The sequence below is a fragment of the Haliaeetus leucocephalus genome, unplaced genomic scaffold (genome assembly GCF_000737465.1).
Source record: "Haliaeetus leucocephalus isolate CR32 unplaced genomic scaffold, Haliaeetus_leucocephalus-4.0 Scaffold340, whole genome shotgun sequence".
NCBI lineage: Eukaryota > Metazoa > Chordata > Aves > Accipitriformes > Accipitridae > Haliaeetus > Haliaeetus leucocephalus.
The window spans coordinates 1556849-1580897 of record NW_010972776.1 but is presented as its reverse complement, the minus strand read 5'-3'; the positions used below and the strand labels follow the sequence as shown (position 1 = coordinate 1580897).

Sequence of the window (24049 nt, the reverse complement as noted above, 5' to 3'; positions counted from 1 at the left end):
AGCAGCTCTTGGGGGTATGTGCGGGGGTGTGTGTGTGCGCGTCACCCCCAATCCCGTGCCTCCCATTGGAGGAATAGCATGTGCCCCCCTTAGTGGAAAAAGATCTGGCGTTCTTCTTGGAGGTCGGCTTTCCCCTCCGTGTCACTCGTCCCGTGCCACGCTCTCCTCCAGGGCGGGCAGGGCCTCCAGGCTAAGCCCTCCACCGGCCGCCCCGCTGCCGCCGTGCACGCTCGAGAAGGACACCATGGTGTGGAGAAGCATCAGGACCAGCACGCACAGTCTGATCCTGCTGCTGCCGAGGCGAGACCCTGCGGAGACCGGCAGCAAGGATGGGGAGTGGGGCTGGTGGTACTGGTGGTGGTGGTGGTGGTAGAGGTGGTAGTGGTTCTGCCGCTGGTGATGGAGGTGGGGGTCGTGGCGGTGGAAATGGAGTGACTCTGACGCGGTGGATTTGGGGGATGTGTTGCCGTTGCTGTCTGGGGGGTGGTCGCAGGAGTCCCATTGCACCTCGCAGCACTTGGCCTCCTCGTCGGGCAGCTGGTTCTCCAGCAGCCCTGCGGGAAGGAAGCGGAGGAAGAGGAGGGGGTCAGCGGCAGACTGCGGACGGGGCTGCGGAGGGAGCGAGCCCCGGTGCCTGCCAGCCGCGCACCGCGGGACGGGCAGAACCTGAGAACCGGGACACCCAGAGACCCCCCGGGACTGGCCCTCGACGGGGCTGCGAGCCTGCAGACCGGCAAGCAGAGACCACCGCCTCGGGGCGCGTTCGGGACTCCCCGAACGCCGCTTGTCGCAGTTAAACGTCTCGGCCCTGCTTCAATCCCGTCACTTTCAGCCCCTTACATGCTTGCTTTAGCCTTCGATTAGAGGTAGGGCTGTCACGTCCTGCGCTAAGCTGTCGGGCTGTTGCTGCGCCTCCGTTAACCTCTCACACCTCACCCCCGGACGGCCACGTTTCGGCAGTCAGGCAGTGCTTCCAGGCTGTACCTCCTCCCCCTCCGCCCCCAAAAAGCCTTCAAAATCTGGTTGCAGGGCTTGCAAAAGTGCGACGGGGCTCATCAGCACCCACCCCTGCCCTGTCCCCTCGTGCCCCCCGGGGCGTGCGGCAGCCCGGCCCCGCTCCCCGGACCTCCTTACCCGTACAGATGAAGCCAGGCAAACCTCCATAGATCAGCTCGTCATTGTCCGGTAACACAAACGGGCACCTGGTCTGCACCTCCAGGCAGTATTGCTTGCATGGGATCCGGTGTCGGCACTGTTGTTGGGTCACGTTGAAATACTCGGAGCACAGCCAGGCCTTGTAGACAGCCTAGGGGAAGCCACCGAGAGGGACATGTCACCTCCCCAAATGCCAGGGTAGCCAAAGCATCGCAGAGACACGGGGTAAAAAGGGGAAGGGAGAACTCCTCTCGGCTCACGTGAGAAATCGGGGTCGCTTACCGAACTCACCGATCAATTAGAATAAACCGCTGAAGCGTTGGGACTGTGGAACTCATCTAACAAACTAAATCCATCAAAAAAAGAAAGCGAATTAACCACACGGACTAACGTCCCCTACAGACAGGCACTGCGACAGACCGCCGTGACTCTGCCAAGACGGGTGGCCCGAGAGCTCAGTCCATCACGTGAAAAATTCAAGCACCGCTTATCCCCTGTCCCAGAGCATCTTCCTCCTGCCAGAGACACCCTGCTGCTCCCCCGGGGCAGGGTAGGGATTTATGCCTCCTCTGAAGCACTTTGGTCCCCATTGGCTCTGAACATGGGACAGCAAAACAGACCATGGGGTGATCCTTTACTGGAAATTTTCAAAGGTCTCTGCCTGCTGGAAAAGCTGCCGGCCAGAAGCAGGCAGGCACTGCCGGGATGCGGTACCCGCGGCTGCTGCAGCCTCAGGCTTGTCCCTCTCTGCCACCAAGTAACACCTTCCTCACCTTCCCCACTCATCTACCTGGTTCTGGGGGAGATTCCCAATTCATAGACATCTGGCACTTTTCACTGTGCTGTTTCTTTTGGCTCAGATGGGCAGACCTTGCAGGGGAACGCGTTCATTTTACAGGCATATTTTGACACTCAGACAAATGTACCAAAGAGTGGTACAGATGCCCCCGTGTGCTCTGCTTGCCTCTCCGCTGGTTAGAGCTGTACTTGCCAACATTTCCAGAAGCAAAAGCAACCCGGGGGTTCACCTGCGACTGCACGGCTGTGCCACAACCCCTACCTCTCCAGTCTGCCTGTTTCCCAGCTCCCAATCCCCCTCCCTCGGGTCCTCCACCACTGCCACTCGCAAGCAGGGGAGAGAAAGCAGTTTTCATCTGCAGCTGACTGAGATGACCCTCCTCAGCAAAACCCAGCTCTTCCCTTCCACCCTCTGTGCGTTCGTGCCCATCGCAGCTGGCTGGGCACAGCCCAGATGGTTTCGGTTAAGACCGTATCTCCCGCATCCCCCCTTATCTCCCAAAGCATCAGGCACGGGTGGAAATTGTTTGTCTTCGCTCGATCTCTCATTTCTCGTGGTGAGCAGTCATTCCTCAGGCTGCAAGAAACCCATGACACCGCTGGGAAGAGCAGCACCCTCTGTGGCACTTCCAGCTCATCTATGAATATATCTAGGCACTAGCAATAGAGTTAAGGTCATGTTAATGACCACATCCAACTTCCTTTGAAACGAACTAGAAAGGACTCCCCGCGATTCAAAGGGAATGAATTTCCCTCCTCGGCATGCTTGGAGAAAAACCCGTGCTCCTCCTTCCAGCTGCATTTTTATTTTCTGGAGGCTTTAAAAACATCACTTCTTTGTTTCCCCATGTTTCCATAGATCCTTATCATCATTTGTTTGGACCATGGTAGTGTCTCAGGATTAAAGCTGGTTGGGAAATTCTTGGCTAGTTATTTTAGTTTCTTTTTTTTTTTTTTTTTTCCTGGAAAATGCCAAATCATGAAAACCAGAATTTTCATGGAAGCATGTTAGTTTTGGTGAAACTTTCATCACAAGAAGTTTAATCGGGACCAGGACACAGCATATGGAGCAAGCCTTTCAGAGCAGTCAATAGCCCTGTGGTCAGGGCTTTGCTTTCAGCTGAGATGTGGGAAATTCAGCTGCGGTCCTGCTTTTTCTCCCTAGCCTGTTGGATGTTAATTACTTAGACAAAGTGGAACGGCTCCAGAGAAGGGACTGACTCTGCAAGCAGACTGTGAGGACACAACCGGGAGGGAGAGCTTCGAGGTCTGGATCAGCATCTGTCCAAGCTGATTCCCCCGGGACCGAGGAGGAGGAGGAGGAGGGGAGACAGGCCAGCACGGCCCATGCTCCAGAGATGCCCCAGCCCCAGCTGCAATGCGTGTCCTCCCCACCAGCCTCTGCTCCCGAGGGGACAGTGGGGCAGTGAGGAGGACACAGAAGGACCCCTCGGGAGGGTGGCACACGACACCCTGCAAGCGCGATGAGCTCTTCTCCTTTGGGAAAGCATCCACGGGACCTCAACGGGACGTAAAGGAAGGTTAGACGTCTCAGTGGACACCGATGCCTTACGATAGAGGGGACGGAGAACCAGAAGGTGTAAAACGGGCTTCAAGCCACCCACAGACTGTCCAGGACTTAGCCAGATGGGACACATCCTTACTTCAGGCCGAGGACTCGGCAAGTCCCTACCTCAACACGATGCTGTTGTTACACACGACTACAGCCATGCACGTAATCTGGAGCAAACCGGAGAGGTCCCTGCCTCAAAGAGCTTGCAGCTGCAAAGACATGCCATGGGACAGCCCGAAACGTGGGGATGCCTCTGGGAGGGATGTACCGAGGATGGCAGACAGCAGCCCCAGGAGAGCAGGCAGCCGGCCCGCAGGCAGGGGCACCGGCTCCCCGGGCTGAAGGTGATGCCTTCCCCTTCTCCCTGTTAGAGGGCACAAGCATCCCACCACAGCCCCGACGAGCCGGGCAGGCAGCAGGCAGGCATGCAGACCTGCCCCCAGCAAGCACTCCCATGGAAATTACTATGAAACACGTTTTCCAGAGAGTTTTTAGGTCTATTGGAGATTTAAGGTATTCAGGAAGGGGTGAATTTCCTTAATTTCAATCTTCTAAAAATTGGTTATTATTTTAATTATGATTAATTATCTGCGTTAGCTATTTGGGCTGCCTTTATTGGCAACAGAGAGAGGGCAGCCTGAGAATAACGCAACCCTCCGCAGCACCCCGACCACCCAACAGCGAGGAGGCTGGAGGTGCTGCTCTCTTTCCCTGTTGACTGGAGAGGATTTCTGACAGCTAGCGTCAACTAGCTGCTTGAATTTTAAATGGCTGAAGTTGGATGGGATGAATTCTCCCCAAAGTCATAAATTTTTCGGGATTAAAAACTGGATGCATTAACTACAACACAAACAGCCTGCAAATTTAAACAGGAATTAAGATACGTACCAGAAAAAGATAACTTGTCTCTCCCTTTTTGTGATTAATCATTTGGGCTTTTTCTATGCAACAAGTCTGCCAGTCACATAGCACCAAACAGTGCCCTGCCACTTCAGTCTCTCTCTTGCACATGCTCTTCAGTGCTCCACGGTAATGAACAATAAATAGCAAATAGGTGAAGTGCAGCATTTATATACAGCTCACAGTGCCACATTTGCTCACAAAAATTCTGTTGCAAGTGCCAAAGCGGCAGCACACGCAACAGCAGACCCCGGCATCCATCCACGAACGGGTCAGGAATGGGAAGGGGATCAAATCCTCAACGTGATCCACAACCAAGGTGCTGCCCGGGGCCGGCGGTGGGTGCTCTGCTCTCCTCCCCTCCCCGGGGCGAGCAGCGGTGCGAGGATGCTGCTCCACGCTTCCCTGGTGCCAAGGGGACACAGAAGTGCCGCACGTGGACCCTCACAAGCGATGGCTGCAGGATAACTGCTCCCCAAGGACAAGGTCACCCTTGTCAGCCCCGGAGGACCCCCCCGAAGCCCGGCGCAGCCTGCACGGACCCAGACGGGTGCCGCCGGCGTGCCCGGCCTCACCTGCCAGCCTGGAGGGTGCAGGTGGAAGGACCACATGGGACACACCGAATCCATCCCTCCCGCTCACCCTGTTTTCCAGGCCCTCCTCCGGCTTAGCGTGAAACGTCTCCATCAACGGCACTTCCTCGTGTTTCCGGAGGAGGTTGTTTTACTGCTGAAAGCACTCGTCTCGCTGCCTACAAGTTTTCCCTCATACTTGACCTACATTTTTCCATCCAAAAGTTCATTCCCTTCAATCATTCCATAAACCATCCCTCTCCCTCCTCTCTGTTTACACATTTCTAATATTTGCAGATGTATCACGCTCCCCATTTAGTCATAACTTAGGCAAGCTTGACTGATTTACTCTCTCACATTTCCTGCGAGTCTCCCTCCCAGCCCTTTAATCATCTCTGACTCTCCCCCGCGCTGCTTCCCAGGTCCTGGCTGCATTCACGGCTCCCACCTGGGGACACGTGCAGCCCGGAGAGGAGGGATGCTGCACCGCATCCCACGGCAGAGGACCGTGGCTGTCACCTGCGCTGTCCCAGCCCCGGCTTCGGGCCGCGGCAGACTCCTGAGAGCTTGGTAGGAAGGAGCTCGGGCTCATCCCGCTCTCCTGAGGAAACACAGCTTGCACATGCAGACTCTGCGCGGATCTGTATGCTCTCCCCCTAAAATGTTTCTATTGTCTCCTATCAGGGAAGTTCGGCAGAGGGTTGGGGTCTCAGACAACAACATTCCCGTGAATTCAATGAAAATCCTCAGTGAAAGGCTGCAAAGAGCTGGTGATACCTCAGCCACCGGAGAAGGCAGAAGAGGTGCTCTCACCCAGAAACTGTGACCAGACACCAGGACTTCCCGGGTGCCTTCCCTTTTCCCTTCCCTTTCCAGGGCACCCACTTGCCCAGAGGGAAGCGCCGGAGCCATGCAGCTACCCCGGCCCCAACCAGCCCTCACCTTGCCGGGCTGTGGGTCCTCCGGGTGTTGCAGCAGGCATTCCTGCAGCTGTGCATGATGGAAACTGCCCACGTCTGTTCAAAAATAAAGCCACCCAAGACCTGCTGGTGCTCCTGGGCCAGCAGCTGCCCTGCTCCACGGCGATGAGGTTCAGATGTGGGCAGATCTCTGGGAGACACCAGCATCCTCCCATCACACATCTGCAAAATCAGTGTTACAGGCAAGGAGCAAACTCCCCGGGATGCTCAAGCAGCAGCCTTATGGCTTTGGTTTTTCAACAGCTTTCAGTATGTCTGAGCTTACCCCACACAACCTGCTTTCTCTTGCTGTTACAAAGGACGTGTGAGAATTTAGGACAGGAAGAAATTTATTCTCTGCTTAAATCAATGGGGAAAGCTCACTGTTTTCCATCCTTGCCCTTTATGTTCTCTTCAGGAAGTGAGTTTGGTTGCAATCGGCGTTTCTTCCATTCTGTTTTTGCTTTTGGCTGATCTCCAGCCTGGCCAAGTAAATGTAAGTGACCTGAACTCCAAAAAGCTCTATTTCGGTGCCCTCTTCCTGCATTTTTAGCTCAGAGGACTGGCTAGATGACTCCAAGAAAGCACAAGGAGTTTTGCTGCCTAGGAAAGGGGCCAACTTCAGACACCCAATTTATATGTGAGGAGGAGGACAGGCTATCTATCTGCATCTGAATTTTGCAGGTGTGCCGAAATACCCCATCATAAAAGACATTAAAAAGAAACAAAATGAACTGGATTTCCAATAGCTATCTAATTAAGCTACCTGCCTGCTCACACTTCCACCGATATCTGAAAGCAGCAGTCAGAGGGATGGCCTTTTCACAGGCACTTCTGTGCCAAATTGAGTTCCTCGCTGCCTGCATTTCTGCTGTCTGTGCTTCTCCCGCTGACTGCTGTCAGTACCAGGGTACCATCCCCCATCAAACAGCTTTTCCAGAGCCTTTCTGCGCTCTTAGTATTTCTGCACAAAATAACGTACTCATTTTTTAAAATTAATTTGGCCATTTCAACACCAATCTAGTTGCTACCAGTATTTTGTAAACACTGGCATTGACTGTCAAACCACTCCAGCTAAATTTTGGGAGAACCAAGGGGCAGGGATGGGATGCAGCACCTTTGCAGAGGACGCAGTGCTCGGGATAGTCTGGATGCCCGCTGAGACCACCAGCTGTAAATAACCCAACGAGCCGCTGTTTTCCCATCAGAGCAGAAATCAACACGGTGCTACCGGCCGATCCTCCCACCGAGGGGACGCTCGAGGAGAGCGGAGCCCTGACCAGCAGTAATAAGCGGTTACACCAGGTGCAGGCAAATTGGATGCTTTGAGAAACCAAGCGCGCGTTTATAGCTTGGCAAAGCTGCCCGGGGCTGTATTTAATTGCAATAATATTGGGCTCTGCTGACTAATCTGAGGAAGCGCTGGGGTCAGCTCTGGAAGGAGACCCAGGAGCGTGCTCGGGCCGGTGGCTGGGGGTTCGCACTGGAAGCTGCTGGGCTCTGCCATCACGACTGTTCCTCCTCCTCCTCCTCTTCGCTGCTGCTGAGGCCACGAGTGCCCGATCCGGCCGCAGCTGCGTGGGGCTGGCAAGGTGCACGAGCATCCCGCAAGCCCCCGCTGGGCTCGCTGCTCCCTCGGACCCGACCCCCAGCAGTGCCAGGGAAAAAACCTGCCCAAAACCCTCCTCCCCAAACCATCCCGTTCACCTGCACCAGCCAGGACCTCGCTCACACCTTGCTCATCAGGACACCATGTGTTCCCAGCCATCAGCTTCCAGGTGGGCCGAGAGGAGAAACCCCTAGCAGATCCCCCCTCCCCAGCCGAGAGCTGCCCCCTCCTCTCCCAGAGCAGTTCCCGGGACTCACATTTCCATCATGGCCTGAGATGAGCATCTGGAGCGGCTGCGCCTCATTAATCTTGGACACCGGGAAATGAGTACTGCTAATGAGCCGCTCGGGCACCTCTCCAAGCTCTGGCACATCAGGATGCGGTGTGGGAAGCAGGACGTGCAGGGGGGGAATGAAGAGCCCCCTTGGATGGCAGAGGATTAAGGGAATGCTAACGTCCACGGCCGGCCAGGAGGAGTCACAAACACAAGCTGCAATGTCCAATTACCATTGTATTCAATTACTGCTGCCTGCAATTCTGACATTAACAATGTTGAGGTTTTTAAACAGCTTTTTTTTTTTTTTTAAATTAGCCTTGCTATAGGCTGTTCTAACATCATATCTGTAACAGCTGGTTTTTTGGTAACTTCTTTGATAGTTCTGGAGCTGTGTTATCCCTGCCTTGCCACATTCACATGCTCTACTTTGGAGCAGGGGCGGAGGGCAGGAAAACACAACCCAACCTCAAAACCCAATGACTGTGTGCGATTTTTTTCTTTTTTGTATTGTTTTTACTTTTTTTTTTTTTTTTTTTTACATATGAAGTTGACTTATGCCTGGCGATGACAGCGCTGGAGCCGTGGATCCTCCGTTTCACAACCGGGGGAGGCAAGACCGGAGCGCCGCTGCCCATTGTACCCCGGCACTGTAGGGCACGGAGGGGAGTCAGCGTCTGCGGCTCCCGGCATCGTGACAGAGGCTGCCAGCAGGAACGGCGTGGGATGGGGACAAGCGCTTGGTGGGAACGGGGCCGACCACACGCAGGCTGTGGGGTGCTGGGAACGGCACCGGTGCGAACGCCGGCTGCTTGCCAGAGCCGGTGTTCCTCAAACACCGCTGGAAACGCTGTGCCGTTGGACCGGTGTCCTGCCAGCTGCCCACCGGGGCCAGCTGGCACATGCCCGTGCCGGGCTCTCCGCTGCCCTGCAGCCCACCCATCTCCAGGGTTTGTTTTCCCATTAGTTTTCCCCCAGCCAGCCCGTGCTGGGGCAGAACGGGCACAGGGGGGGCTGAGCCAGGTCTGGCACCGACCAGGCACATCCTCAGGGAGGGTCCTGGGCAGGGGAACCCCCCTTGTGCTCCCCAGCCACGGCTTCCCACCCATGTCCCGCGACCGGACCCATGTCTCTTGACCTCATTGATGAAGTCACTCCCAAATTATGCGGAAGCAACGTAAGTCAGAGCTACTCCCTCACAACGCCTTAGTGACTTCGTGAAGCTCATCGTTTTTAGCATTTTAGTTTTAATTCCCAGTTCTTGGACTAAAGAGATGATCTGAATGCCCCTTCTTTTATAGGGGAACAGAAAAAAAGCCCTCCCAAAATAAACCTCCCTCCAAGCTACTCAAAACAACTTGAGACACCCACAACTCCCTAAGCTCTTGTCTTTCAAAACTAAGAGAAAACAGCTTTAAAGCATGACCTCCATGCGCCTTATGCACTCAAAAGCCCAATAACAATCCTACTGCACTAAAGTTCACAATGTCAGGTAGCTCAATATACACCTTGGGAACACCTGGAGCGGGTAAAGGACAGGAGAACAAGCATCTCAACCTGCCTCTCCAAACACACGCACACCTTCAACGCCCATGGGTGTGCTGGGCCAGTGGCAGCACCCAGCCCAGGGGACGCTATCAGGGGATGACCACCACGTTTACAGGCTCATTTCTTTGCTAATCTGCTCATTGCAACCGAGGGCTGCTGTGTGCAGAGGCCAGGGAAAAGCCTCGTCTCGTCCCAGCAGATGCAACTCTCACCTTGGAACAAACCCAGGAGGAATAGCCCGTAATTGCAGTTTGTACCAAAACGGGAAGCATCCCTTGGAATAGCGGTGCTCGCGGTCTCGCTTCAGACACCGGACAGCCCTCGGCAGCACTGTGGCCGGGACTGCGCTTAGGAGACACAGCACTTGCCATCCCAGCGCGGCTGTGTGGCTGCATCTATCTATTACACAGCAAGCAAGAAAAAAATAATCATACTAATTAACGTCACAGCTGGACGAATGGAAAGGCAGTGACCACTGCCAAGCTCCCTCGCTTTCCACGGCTGATACCTACAGTACCCCATTTCCCCGCACCCCCAAGCACCCTCCAGCAAAACGCCCTGGACAGATTCTTGCCGCGGTGCAGGATCGCAGCACCCAGTGCAGGAGCCGGCACTGCAGCCGCAGCGACACGGGACCCCGGGGCAGAGGTGCGGGACCCCGGGGCCATAGGGCAGGCAGTGCTGCCCGCTCCCTGCCCAGCGCTGCCCGGAGCCCCTTCCCTCCCACCGCAGCTCCCATTTTGCCCAGTGCAGGTTTCCCTCGGTGGCCCCGCAGCTATCAGGACCTGGATGAGTCTTACCCACGGGGTCCAGCCGCCCGCCCGCAGCCACCCAGCCCTGCACAGCTGCTCCTGCAGACCCCAGCCCCCTGCAGCAGCCTTTTGATACGTATCACTGCTCAAAACCATCACAATTCCCATGAAATAATATTTGCGTTTAGTTATCAAACTCCACCTTGGGATAGACACATCCTTCCTCCAACGGAGGATGATGATGGGGTGTGTAAGCGCTCTGCTCGCTGCTGCCCACAGACCCCAGCTCTCGCTCCAGTATACGTGATGTTGGTGGCGTGTTCAGCCCCCCCTCCCCGCACCCTGGGTCTGTCCCCTCTATTTGCCCTGTGCTTTCTTCTGGCAGTGACTACCCGTGCTTGGACAGTGTCTAGTACAACGTGGCCCCAGTCTTGGTGGGCTGCCTGCAGGCACTGCTGTAAAACAAATGTATTGAATCCAAACAAAATGCACATGGAGCCTGCTCCTTCTGGAAGTGCCTTGGAAGCAAGGACTGGGCCCCATTGTGCTACAGGCTGCACACCACCAGCAGTAGATACTCTCTGTCCTGAGAAACGTCTGATGCACACAAGCCCAAGAGCACAGTAAAGGCAGAAAGGACCGGCACTCCCACGCTGAGCCCACCGAGCGAGAGGGGCAACAGTAAATCCAGACCCCTGCTTTATGCTCTCCTTTCAAGAAGGGTTTTGGCTGGGTTTTAGGGAGGAGAAGACCAGCGAGGCCAGGACGGGAGCGTGAAGGTATGCATGGGAAGGGGACGGACGTCGGGAGAGCCGGCCGGGAGACTGGGACAAACAACCAGTGGCCAGGGAGTGAGCAGCTTCTCCTCAGCACTTGGGGGACTTTGTCCTTCTCCATCTCCCCTGTGACACCGCATGGCCGGAGCCCAAGGGGGAAGGGGCTGCGGGGAGGCCAGGACATTCAGGCACCGAGCCCCCTCCCCGGACACCCGACCCTGCCGGCTCGCGAGGGCTCCGGCACACCAGCACAGGCATCGTGGCCCCAGCCAAGGGGTGGGAAACACCAAAACAGACCGGCATCACCTGGCCCAGACATGCCAAACCAGACTGGACACTCCTCGGCCACTCTGGCACGAGGGAACCCACCCCCATCCAGCTCCTGTGGGTTGGCCACAGAGGAGCAGGGAGAGGGGATGGCTTGGTCACCCAGCCATCGCTCGCTGGGGATGTGCCAAGTCCTCCCTCCCAAAAACACTCCGGGTACTGTGCAGCCACGGATGCATTTCGGCAGGTCCCCGGAGCCCCAGCTCTTCCCCCTCTCCTGCCACAGGGCAGCGATGCTGCTGGGATGCTCCAGCATCAAGTTCAGCTTCCATGTCTGGGCAGAGGAGCCCGGCGCTCTGTGCTTGTGGCCAGGCTGCACCCCTGCACCGGGACTAAGCCTTCAGCCTCCCAGAGAAGCTCCTGACACAACACCTTTTTGTGGGAAGGCCAGCGGGAAGCGGAGGAGGCAGAGAGCCCCTTCGCCGGTGTGCAGCCAGGTGGGGAGCGTTTCTGCGCTGGCCCCTGGCAAAGCAGGGTCGGGAGTGTGGGATGCTGAGGGGGCTCAAGACAGCAACAAAACCCAAATAACCCAGTAATAAAGAATGAGCGACTCCAGCTACCCACCTACAGACTTGTCAAGTGTCATAACAAGACAACAATGAGAAATTAAACTTCCCCCGAGCAGCCAGCCCGAGGCCACGGGAGGCTCGAGCAGCTCCAGCAACGGATGCTGGCTGCAAGGGCAACCGAGTAACGGCTCCTTAACAGCCCCCCCAGCACACGGTCCTGCCTGGTTGCCTTGCAGAGTGGGCTGGACTAAACACTAATGCCAAGAGATGGCAAGAACAGAAAGAAGAGCAGAAGGCGGCAAGAAAAAGCCAAGCAGAGGCTGGGAGAGGAGCATTTCGCTCCAGAGCGGCACTTCTTTAAGCAACTGTAACCGAACCATGGCTCAGCTACAAAAAAATGGAGACAACGTGGACATGGCTGGGGGAAGCATCCCATCCCAAGTCCTGGTCTCCTGCAGTGGGACCCTGGCCGCAGGAAGAGGGAATCCAGAGGACCAGTAATCAGCATCCTAAAAATAACTCCTGGGGCTTTCAGAGCACCTCGAAGGTGCTCGGCGAGGCAGGCAGGAGGGCTGCTCACGAGCACAGTGATGTCTCTGCAGTAGCTGTACTAGCCCGCACGGCTCCGGAAAGACACCTGCCCATCACTCACCGGTTAGTCCCCCGGTGAGGCTGCAGGTAACCGGTGGGTTAGTTAGCAGCCTAGTCTGCTATCAGCCCAATTAGTGAAAAAGTAATTAAAGACCACTATGAAGCTGAAGATGAACATGATCGAGCCAGGACAGAGGGAAAGTCAGGTCCCTGCAATCTATTAGGATCGCTTGAGGAATTCACTCCCATTAGATAGTGCTGCAGCCAGGAGCTTAGCAAGATTCAAAAGTAGATTAAACATTTATACAGATAATGAGAACATCCTGTTACATTAGATAGGATATAAAAAAATAAAGGCTAGACACTTCAGTGCCACGAGCCATAAATTACCCACCAGCTGATGGGGGCGAGGAAGAAGTTTCTCCAGCAGAGCGGGTGCTGGAGCATCATTTTCAGGAGGGTGCGAGTGCCCAGCCCGGCAAGGACTACGCTGGGCTGTCACGACGGGGCTGCCATCGCAACCGATGCACGTGGAAGGGCCCGATCCTGCACGTTGCCAGGAGCCCCTTGTTCTCACTCAAGTGCTTGAATGGTGCACAGCCTCCCGCAAGGTCCAACTTCATAGGAACGGGAGCACAACACGGTACAGGGTCTAAGGCACACCCTGCCGCGGGAGGAACCTGGCCTGCATCACGCCATGCTTGGTGTGCCTCACGGAGGGGAGCCAGCAGCAGGATCTGGCCCATCCCAGCTCCCTCGTGCAGCAAACGGCAGGGAGACAGGAGCATCCCGTCTTGCCAGCCCGGCTCCTGGGCATGTTTTGCGGTCAGAGGGAGATGCACAGTCTCCCACGCTGATGTGGGGGTTGTTGAGGCGGCTACAAGGGTCTGTTATGCTTAACTTGTGTGCAGAGGTCCCTTAAATGCAGCAAAAGATGATTTCCTAGATGCTTATCACCATTCCTGGCAGCTTCTTCTGATGGAGACAACAGGACTGGACATGGCTTGTGTCAGATCTGAGAGCTGGAACCTCTGTCTTTTTATCCCTGGCTGAACACCGCTTGCAGAAATCTCCCCTTCCCTTCCAGCTGGGGCCTTAACGCACCCAGGGAGGTGGGGAAAAACCCAGGATGACTCTCGGTCTCCATGGTGAGCAGCAGGCAGATGCTCCCGGCCAGCATCGCTCCTCCTCAGGCAGCGAGCCTCAAGAAATGTGCTCCTGCAGGAAAGCCCCGTCCCTGCTGCTCTCCCCTGGAGCAAGCCCAGCACAGGCTGGGGCTCTCGTCTCCTCTTTGTAAAGCTGCCACAAATGCAGCTGCACATCTGCTCCGTCCTCCAGGATGCGGGCAAGCCCCAGGGGCTCCCCCAGCCGCTGCTGCATGCCAGACCCTCGAAAACAGCCGGCGTCTGGAGCCTTGGGGCTGCATGGCCAGCACCCTGTCACCCAGCGAGCAAACGGGTGTGGGAGGGAAGGCAGCGAGTTGCAGGCAGGGTGCTGCAAGACAAGGGGGTGAGCAAAGGGGTCGGTGTCTTTGGCAACACTAACACACAGAGACTTGAACGTCCAAAGCACGGTGTGATGGTTAATTATCTTCTGCAGGGTGGAAGTGCTTCCCCTGCATTTCCATGAGCAAGAAGTGTCCAGAGATCTGCCCCATGCCCCGGGCTCATCACTGCCTCCAAGCCAGTCCTCCATCCCAGCAGCTACTGCTGTTCCCCGACCATCTCATTTTAACAGGAGAGCAACGAACGATGACAAACAAGTAACACAACGCAGCAAATAAATGCTGCTCTTGCATATGTACGCAGAGACTTCTGCGGACGCTGCTTCACCAGCCATGCTGCAGAGGTAACAGTGGAACACCGGGCAAAGTTCATAAACACCACGGAGTCAAATGCCTTGATTTTCACAAGCACCTCCTCAGATATATTTTTCCATGTGCCCAACCAGCTCAGTACTGGGCTGCAATGCTCCAAGTGCTTCCAACCCCAGGTATGACAGCTAGCAGGTTTCCTTTGTGGGCACAGCTGGACTTGGGGCATGGGGCAAGGAAACTGCAGCCCGCTCAACAGAAATGGCCTCATGGGGCCATTACAAGGATCCAAATAACTTACGGGTGTACAGATCCAAACCACGCACCTAGAATTCACCTAGAGACTAAGCAGCAGGCAGCAAAAATCACAGGACTTTGGTGTTGCACATGCCCTGCCTGCACAAGCATCCCTCCTCAACAGGCAGGCAGATGCACTCCCTGGACACAGAGATTTGCAATCCCTGCTAGTCCTGCGGGAAGCAGAGCTGGGCTGAGGGGGGATGATGGGTGCGCTGGACAGGTTACAAAATTTTGCCAAACACAAACAGCATTTCTACAGATGGCGTTTCTGCCAGCAGCCATGCCCTGAAGAACCCCAGGGATCAAATAAGGATCTGAAGACCGCATCCAGGAGCAAACCCCCTCCCCGACAGCACTAGGCAGCCAATGCCGGGAGCCAGCAAAACACGCGGTGCTTCTCCACTGCAGCAACACCTCTCCTGTCACCTACCCCTGCCATGCAGCCTGAGCAACTGGCTGGGAACAGGAGGAGCACCGGGCACCTCAGAGACCTTTGGGATGGAGATGGGAGCGAGGACTGCAGGGAACATCTCAAACATACCCTCGGAGAGCTCTGCAAACCCAGCCAGCGTCCGCACACCCAAATATCCCCTCTCCCCATGCTGGAGGCTGCAGATCCGTTAGCAACGGCTCACACACAGCAAAGGGGAGAGCAGGAAAATAATCATCACCAACACCTGACCCTGCTTGCCCCGGGCTCAGCCAGGGCTGCCAGACCCTGCCTGCTTGCCTGTACCTCCTGCCCAGCCAGGGCTCAAAATGCTGGGACCCCCCCCAGGTGTGGGGAACACTCAGGGGAGGAGGTGAGGACTTCTCCCTACCTCCGTGAGCATCTCCTGCCCTGGTTTCCTGAGGCAGGTTTGTGCAGTGGGCGAGCTGCCGAAGTGGTGTTGGTAAGGTGGCTGCCTGGGAATGTTCTGCCTAAGGGTCTTTTTCACACTTTTTGAAAATGCCAGTTCTTGGAAACTGAAGCATCTCATGGGAAGACAGTAGCTCAGAGATGCTTCCCTGGTCTAGAATAGAAATTCTAGTGAAACCAGGTGGAGGCCCCCCATGAGTGAGGCTGGATGGGGCCTGGGGTGGGATGAGGGAAACCAGGACCTGCCCTCACCGGTCCCCAGCAGCCACCAGAACCAGGGGCTTTGGGGACGATGCTGGGGACCCTGTTGTGAGGAATAAACCACCCAGAGCAGAGCTCCCATCTAACTTTGGGCTGGCGGTAGTCGCTTTGTATCCTCAAGCGTGAGGACTTATCTCCTTTTACAGCTTACTTCTTGGTTATGGTGTCATTCTTACTCTCCACTGTCCAGCTCCACGGAAGACGACACTGGAGACCAGAGGCAGGCCAGGGAGAGAGCCAGGTCTGGTGGGGGTTGAACATTGCACTCTTATTACGTTAAACACAAAAACACAGCTCTTGCTCCCCCCGCACTGGTCAGCCCCTACCACCCTCCCCAAACCATGTCTGTTCAGAAACTTCCAAGAAAAATCTCTGCTTGTCTCCTCTCCCTCCGTAACAAGCAGCAGCAGACAGCGCTGGCGACCAGTGCAGCATGGTGCCTGCGGGCACGAGGGGCACCGGGCTCCCTGTTCTGGGGAAACACAGGTGCCGGCACAGTCCTCGCCAGGAAAGCCCCCATCCCTGCCACCGGTGCCAGCTCCAGTCCCCCCGTCCAGCTCCCCTCGCCGCCGCACCACCCCTTCGCCCTCCCACCCCTCCGCAGCCTCCATCCACCAGAAGCGCTGCAGAAGCTGCCGTGCAGAGATAAGACGTCAGCCAAGATGCCAAACACGTGTATCTTTTACTCCCGAGGGGATGAGCAGGGCAGGCAGCGCTTCCTTCCCCAGCTGGGACCAGGAGCACCGGGATGCTCACGCAGGCAGGGCTCTGGAAAGCCAAACACTTGCCAGGTGATGCTGTTTCACGCTGCCTTTTTTAACACAACAGCCCTATCAGCAGAGTTTGGGGGAACGCACGCTGGCTGTGTGCACCCAGCACCGCTCCTTCCTCTGAAACCACGGGAGCTTGGCTGGGAGAGAGGCCCTGGGGAGAAGCCAAGACCAAAAGCCACATGTGGAAGAGAAGTGAGGCCGAACTGGTCAAGCCTCCCCAGGCAGGCAGCTGCCCACAGGAGCTGGGGCTGCAGGCAGCGTGGACAGACGGCTACTTCTCGCCCAAGCAGCCTCCGTGTCTCATTCACAGATTTGCCGTCCCTGAGTCATTGCCCTTCAAACGACAGCGGAGCCGAGCTTCCTCCGCGAGGAGCCAGGCATGAGTCGCATCCTAATGGCATCCTGGTGACAGCGGGAATAGCCCCTGGCAGCCAGGTATATCCTGCACTCCTGCCTCTGCTGCCTCCCACCCCGGCAGGCAGCTCTGGAGCTGGGCAGCAGAGGAAAAGCCCCGTGGGGCATCTGTGGGGCCAGCCGTGGGGCTGTGGGATGTTTTGGCGAGACCCCGCTGCCTCCTGGGGTGCAGAAGGGCCGTGGGGAGAGGCCAGGCTGTGCATGATGCCTGCCGCGCACAAAAAGCTCCTTTCCTCATCCAAAAGGTGCCTGTCCCCAGACAGGGACCGCACGAAGTCCTGCATTCAAGCATCCCCTTCCATCTCTCGGTGCCCGGCTACGGGGAGGGTGCTGCCTCCTCTTCCCCGGCAGCAAAAGGATGCTCGCACGGCTGGCAGCCAGCGTGACACTCGCAGATCCCTTTGTCCGTGGGGACAGTACGTATTGCTGCCTGTTATGAAAAGCAGAATCGCAAGCCATCCCCGATCTGGGCCACGCCAGGCAGCCCGTGGCAACAGAAGCGTACAGCAAGGCGGGGGGTCGTGTCAATTTACCGGGTCACACATTTTTCCGATACCGCCGCACATGCTGCTGAGCTCACCGACTCCCAGAGGCTGCCTGTGCCCAACAGGACCACGGCACGCCGGATGCTTTCCAAAAGGCACCGTTAGCTGCCGAAGTATCGCACCGTGCCTCTGCCGCCGGAGCTGAGCCTGCTTCTCTGAGGAGCTTGTTCCACCCCACCGGTGAAGCCCCCGCACACATCGTGCTCCCGAGGACGGGCGCACGCGGAGAGGAACCCGGGCTCGCGTGCATCCAGCACCGGCGGCAGCAGGCAGAGCCAGGAGCACACGGGCGCAGGAACAGGCGCTGGCACCTGCGTCACTTGTAGCTACTCGGTGACAGTTTGATGGAGACAGATCTCTCGCCCTCCCTCGCGCTCTTCCCCGCACCATTTGCTGACCTGCCTGTTGCTGCACGGAGACTTGCTGCCTTCATAAACTTCTATTTTTTTTTTCCCCTTAAGCACCACCGACAGACGTTAACAGGCGAGGACTAATAGATAACCAACCAGCCCAAAGCAGGCAGCCAAACGCCACTGAAATCGGCAGTAAATCCCCCCCCGTTCACATCCCCACCCAACAGCCCAGCCAAGCGCTGGGGGGGAGCACCCCACTCCAGGCTGCTTCACTCCACAGCAATCACGGGGGTCTGGCTGCGAGCCCACTGCACACTTCCAGGCACCCTGAGATGTCTCGACCCCAAAGCAAAGCTCGGGACTGACCACACACCGGCTCAGCATCCCCCTTCCCTCCCGGCTTGCAGCACTCCCACGCATCCTGGGCACCGCTGGAGCATTTCTGACACCTTGATACTTTTTTTTATCACAGAGCAAACTCCTTTCATCAGTCAGTTTTTGGTTCTTCTGTTTTTCAATCTTTGATCTCTGTTTTCAAGCATCTAGGTGACGCCCGACGCAAGGCGCAGGAACTGGGCCATGCCAGAGGCTGTGGCTGCAGTAACTGCACGCCTAAACCACACATTCCTTTCGTTCAAATTCTTTATACACTTTAATCACATCTTTGTGCACGGCTGAAAAAAATTACCTTTGCTGACATGGAATTAGTGTGCAATGTGGAGCCGCTTGGCTAAGCTCGTGCATGTGGTCTTGCTAAAGCTGCCAAATGACGTTCTGCGCTGATCCACTGGAATTACTCTGGAATTTACTCTGGAACTTTTTTCACCTCATGAAATGCCAGTATAGCTCCACCTCACCGGCCAGGCTTCTTCCTGAGGAAAAACTCCAGATGCAGACACCAAAGGTGCCTGCATGCTTGGGAGCAGCCTTTTCCCCTCCCAGGTACTGCTGCTCCTGGTGCAGGACCCACAGACCCATTAATGCTGCAAAAGGGGACCAGGCCCAGGGTGCAGTTTTGCAGTCACCCATCAGCGGATTCTCTGGAAGCCGCAATATTAATGTAACCCCACATTTTTTGTTAAAAAGAAACAAAACAAAAAAAACAAAGCGCAAGATTTTGGTGAAACCACTTTTCCTATGGGTCTCAGAGACCTCCCCTCTGCGCGCGGGTCTCCATGCAAGGAGCCATCCAGGCTCGGAGCCAGAGTGCACTAGGTTGAGCAACATTTTGGATAAGCCCAGCCCAGACAAACTCAACTTGAGCTGCTTTTGTGAAGATAAAACGCTGCTTTGGTTCCCCCAAGAGGTGTCCCTGGCACCGGGATACCCCCAAGACACGGCCCTCCCAAACCTCCTGGCCCCGGAGTGCTTGGGTTTCCAGAAGATGCTCCGCAGGGAGGAATGCTCAGCGGAGACGCCAATCGCTGATGCTATTTCTGGCTAAACAAGAGCACGAAAACAGGTCCCACGGAGGGTGTGGAACCCAGGCACAACAGGTTTGCTCCCCAGCTGCTGGGTGCAGGTTGTGGTGCTCAGTACTGGCTGTGCCAGGCGTGATGCCGCGGCACCTTCCAGCGGGGACCGGCCTCCATCTCTCACCGCATCGCCTGCGCACCCACGGCAGGGAAACACCGACATGTTGCGAAAGCCTCGGGAATCAAATCCTGCCCTGCCAGGCTCCCTGAGACAGGTTCTCTGGTAGGTACTGGGGAAACCAGAGGTGCAGAAACAGATCTGGCCAGGGTTGCAGCCAGGATGCAACAGCCACTGGCCCACACGCACAGAGAAACCCTGGTAATCTAATATAATTTGAGATGCTACAGGTCCTGTCCATCCTCGCCTTCCCACCAGCGCTCTGTTACCAGCCCCAGCCCTGCAGCTCCTGGCTGTCAGTCCTTCTCTCTCCACAGCTCTGTTTCTTGGAACCTAATGAGTCCTTAATTCAGCAGGCTTTGTCCCATAGATCTTGATTTGCCCTAGTACTGATGGGAGTGCGCACTTTTAGGGAGAGCTCTCCACAGCGGCTGCTGGTGAGGGAGACAGCACAAACACAGTGCTCTGCCTTTACAGAAGCAAACCTCTCATCTGGCGGTGGCTGAGCAGGAGCAATGCTGCTTTTTGCCTGTTCAGAAAGACGGAAAAAAGGCACAAACCAGCCACAAGCATCCCGCAGGGTGTCACTTCTTTGGAGGAACGTGGATTTCTTCCTGCACTAAGTCCTGCAAAGCCTGAGCTGACAGCTCGCATGCTGCAAGGGCTGCCGCTGCCCCACGTTTCCCGAGGGACGTTCAGCCGCAACATCCACATCCCTGGGCTGCGACCTCCTTGAGCCCTTTTGAAGGATGCTACCAACGTGTCACCACAACCGCTCAGTGCACAAAGTTCATCGTGTCTTGCAGTGACAAAGGGTAAAAGTCGCGCAGGAAGAGGGGAGATAGAGGTGGCAGGCAGCTGCTCCCGACTCATTTAATGAATTCTCCCTCTTATAGGCAGAAAACCACAAGTATATTTGACCTCTTTTATGCATATCACCACTAACTAGCACCGTGACCCCAGCAGCTGGCACTCAGGTCTTCTTCATTGCAAGAGGTGAAATGTATTTCAGACGACGGATGGACCTTGCGGATCCGCTTTGCCCTCTCCCTCCCCTGTTCGCACTGTGCCGGGGACCCTGCCTGCAAGGGGCTGAGAGAGCCAGCCTCCACGAAACCCCATCACATCTAAAAAGGAAACAAACAATAAACCCGAGAAACATATTTACACGTTTCACCATCTCAGCCATAGGGATTTTTGGTGTTAGTTGTAGGAACAATAAGTGAAACATTTTCAGAGTGTGATTTGGAAGCTGAGGAGGCTGCACGGGAATAACAACAACGTATGCAGAAAGTGGGATCTGCCTGGGAATTATTTCCGAGCAGGAAATAAAAAGGCCTAGGAGAGTATTACAGCAATGAGTAATCTCAGCAGCTGAATTACAGAGAGACCCCACCATTTCATGGTATTTCTATCTCCTGCAGCTCCCGGGGAGATTTTGGCCCAGCCTTCCCTGAGTGCTCCCCCAAGCTCCGGGCACCGACAGATCCAGGGTTTGGATACTCAGGATGCTGCTCACCCCCCCGGCAGCACCTGCCTTTCCCCCCCGCTGAGCACAGCACCCCGAAACCAGGGGCAGCCCTCAGGATGCTTTATTAACAGGGAACGACAGGACTCGTGTCTCCTGAAACTAACCCGCAATGCTCAGCCATTTCCAAGTTTTTAACTTGGGGTCAAACCTGCTGCCGTACAAAGGAACGGGCTGCTCCAGTGGAGCTTTTGATGTTGTTGTCGTTCTAAAGTAGATGCAATAAAAAGCCAAAATCACCGGGGTGATTCGGCTGCCAAAGAGCTCTATGTGTGCTGTTTACTGAGCCGCACAGCTCCTCGGGGACAAAATTACGGGGGGGATACGTGGCTCTGCAGAGGGAGGCTGTGTGCAGGTGAGCTGGAGCTGCTTTGTTTCCCCGCCTTCCTTTTCTTCCAGCCGCTATTATGGAATAGGAAGGATGCAAATGGGAGGCAGCACTAACTCCTCCAGCACTAACCTCCCACAGCGAGCATGGTCCCCTGCCCCGCATACTCACCCAGCCCCAGAAATACTATTTAAAACCTGTTCACCCAGCTACACGGCTCTCCGCAGCCAGAGTGCCGCTACAGGGGTTTTGCGGGAGCCTCTCAGGTTGGCTGAGCCGTCTGCTGTATTTTCCTCCACTCGCTCTCCTATTCTGCTGTCATTTGCTCTCATAACATAGAATCATAGAATGGTTTGGGTTGGAAGGGACCTTAAAGATCATCTAGCTCCAACCATCGAGCGGTAGCTCTCTGCTGTCGCTTACAAGCGGGCATTATTCAGCATCTGGATAGGAATTACAAATTCAGGCTGCTTCAGAAATCCCGCCAGCCAGATTTTTTTCAACGCAACGAGTAACTGCAGCCCCTGCTGAAGTCCAGGGGACTCGAAATCAGGCCAAAACTCACTCGTCACCACCACGCTGGATGAGTCTGACGTTAGCCTCATTTCGCAGATGGGGAACAGCCACCGAGAGGGCAACGTTGAGACTCGCAGCTGTGAAAGTCTGAAGTAAGGCACCTAAATACGTATTGAAGCACCTTAAATAAGTGGCCTGATTTTCATGAGAGACTGAAACGAGCGGGAGCTGCGAGGGCTTGGGTCGGTGCGTGCAGGCTCAGGCACCCGCACTGGAAATTTCCTCGCGGGTGGCCTGGGCGAGCGCGTACAGGTTGGCCCTGCTGCTCGCGCCCTCCTGTTGCTTCCCAAATGCCGCCTGTGAAATCGCGAAGCTGGTCTCACAGATGCTCTAAGGATGCAACCGTCAACGTGACATGGAGCAAGTTAGGAGGTACGTGTCTCGCCACTGCTACCTTCAGCTCTGCATCTTCTAAGCTCATTTCCCGCTTTCCCATCAAGGATGTTAAGACCAGGAACACTTAACGAAGACGCGTCTAAGCACAGCTCTGTTTCTAGATGCTTTAGAGTCCATGGGAACACCTCCTTGCCCAAGACCCAAAGGTAATGATTATTTTCTTATCTGTCTTTGCTACTCTCTCGAGGTTTCTATACCAGCGAGCACAAGCAAGACGGACTCAGCAGAGATGGACGCTAAGCCTGCAGTGAGGGCGTCTGTGCACGCTACAGGAGACAGCACGAGGAGACCCTGCTTCTGCTGGGCCCCCGGGAGTGGGAGCAGCGCAATGGCGGGCAGCGCTGAATCCCTTCATTCACCGCGGAAGCGGAGCAGCAGGACCAAACCACTCGGTGCAGGCTGAATACCATGTACCTTTGAAACCGCAGGGGGAATTTGGGCAAGCAGATTGTAATTACCTGGCCTGGCACCAGCCCAGAACGTCAGCACTAGCTCCTTTCCAAAACCGGCTCCTTACAAAAGCAATGCAGAAACGCGGGCGTGAGAGCAGCGGCCAGGATCTCGCCGTTGTGCCCTTGATGAAAGACACCACCTCGGTGTCCCCAACGCCATGCCCCGGTGCTGCTCCCGTGCTTTCCCAGGGGACGATCACCGCACCGAGAGCTGCCCGCGCTGCCACCGCAGCTCCAAGTGTCCCTCAAAACTCTCCCAGAAGAGCAGTGGCCAAGCCCCGTCCTGTCACCGGGGGGGATGCTCTGCCACCACCCCTCTGGGGACGATGCTGTAACACATTCCGCTGCCTCTCCCCCAAGACACGGCTCTGAGAAAGGGAAAGCAGGTTTAATTATCAAGACCGTTATGCTTCCCAGAGGCAATGTCCGGAGGGAGCGCGCACAGGTGAGCCAGGCAGCTTGGAGCAGGTGGAGGCTGGAGGAGCCGTGGCACTGGGGCTCCGGAGAAAGCAGGGGAGCACCCAGCAGAACCACGCCGGGCTCCGGACGGAGACGCGACCACAGCTCTCGTTTCGGAGAGGCGACGGCACCATGCTGAGGCTCGATCCGACTGACGCTGGGGAAGGCAACCCATTCGCTTTTGGAACGTGGACCGTGCACCAGGGCTGGGGGGAACGCCAAGGGGGAGGCGCATCCTGGCCCATCTCCCCCGGGGGAGAAGGGGTGGAAGGGCTGGAAAACGGCTGCTGCACGCGGGGAAGGGGCTCCAGCATTGCGGTTCATCTCAGGTCACCGCTTTGCCTACACGCCTCGGCTTAACGACGGCCGGGCAGAGCCCTGGGCCGCCCCAGCCCTGCGCAGCACCCCTCCGCAGCAGCGGCGGGCCGGAGGCGGTGGCGAGGGACCCCACACCTACCCCCGGCCGGGCCTGCGGGTGCCTACGTGTGAAGGGGCGCGGGTGAGGCTGGCAGGGAGCGGAGCGTCAGGAGCCTGCCTGCCCGTGGACGGGCGCGAAGGGACGCGTGAGCGCCCGCATGCTCCCACCGACCCCCGGCTCCCGCCTGCCCCGAGGGCTCCGGACCCATCCCGCCAGGCTTGGGTCTCGGGGAAAGGGGGAGGGGGCCGCGGAGGGAGACCCCCCCAGCCCGCCGTCAGGCAGGAGCGCGGCTCCGTCAGCCCTTGCGGGTCTCGGCTCGGTGCCCAGCCGGCGGCACGGGACGGGGACGACGGAGCCCCGGAGCACCCCCTCCTACCTTGCAGTCCGTCAGGCAGGATCTGACCGAGTACTCTTCCGATTGCAAGTACTTCTCCAGCAAGAGGTCGAACTCCTCGTATTTTTCCTGAGCGTGTTGGTCCAGCCGCTGGTACGCCTGGACGCAGCTGCTACAGGCCTCCCCGCCCAGCGCCCCGGCCGCCGCCACCACCAAGTCCACCATCAGGTTGTCCACGCTGCAGTCCAGGCCGTCCGGGCCGGCCATCTCCCGCAGCAGGTCCCAGATCGTGTAAGTATCACAA

General features: G+C 56.6%; 1 protein-coding gene across 1 annotated transcript; it reads right to left on the bottom strand.

Annotated features, from left to right (window-relative positions):
• Positions 1-141: 141 nt before the first annotated feature.
• On the bottom strand, positions 142-24048 carry FAM155B (family with sequence similarity 155, member B; the record flags this gene model as incomplete). Its single annotated transcript, XM_010572524.1, has 3 exons — positions 142-554; positions 1135-1306; positions 23788-24048. Coding segments are annotated over 3 exons (846 nt in total), but the record flags the coding sequence as incomplete, so codon positions are not given.
• Position 24049: the final 1 nt, after the last annotated feature.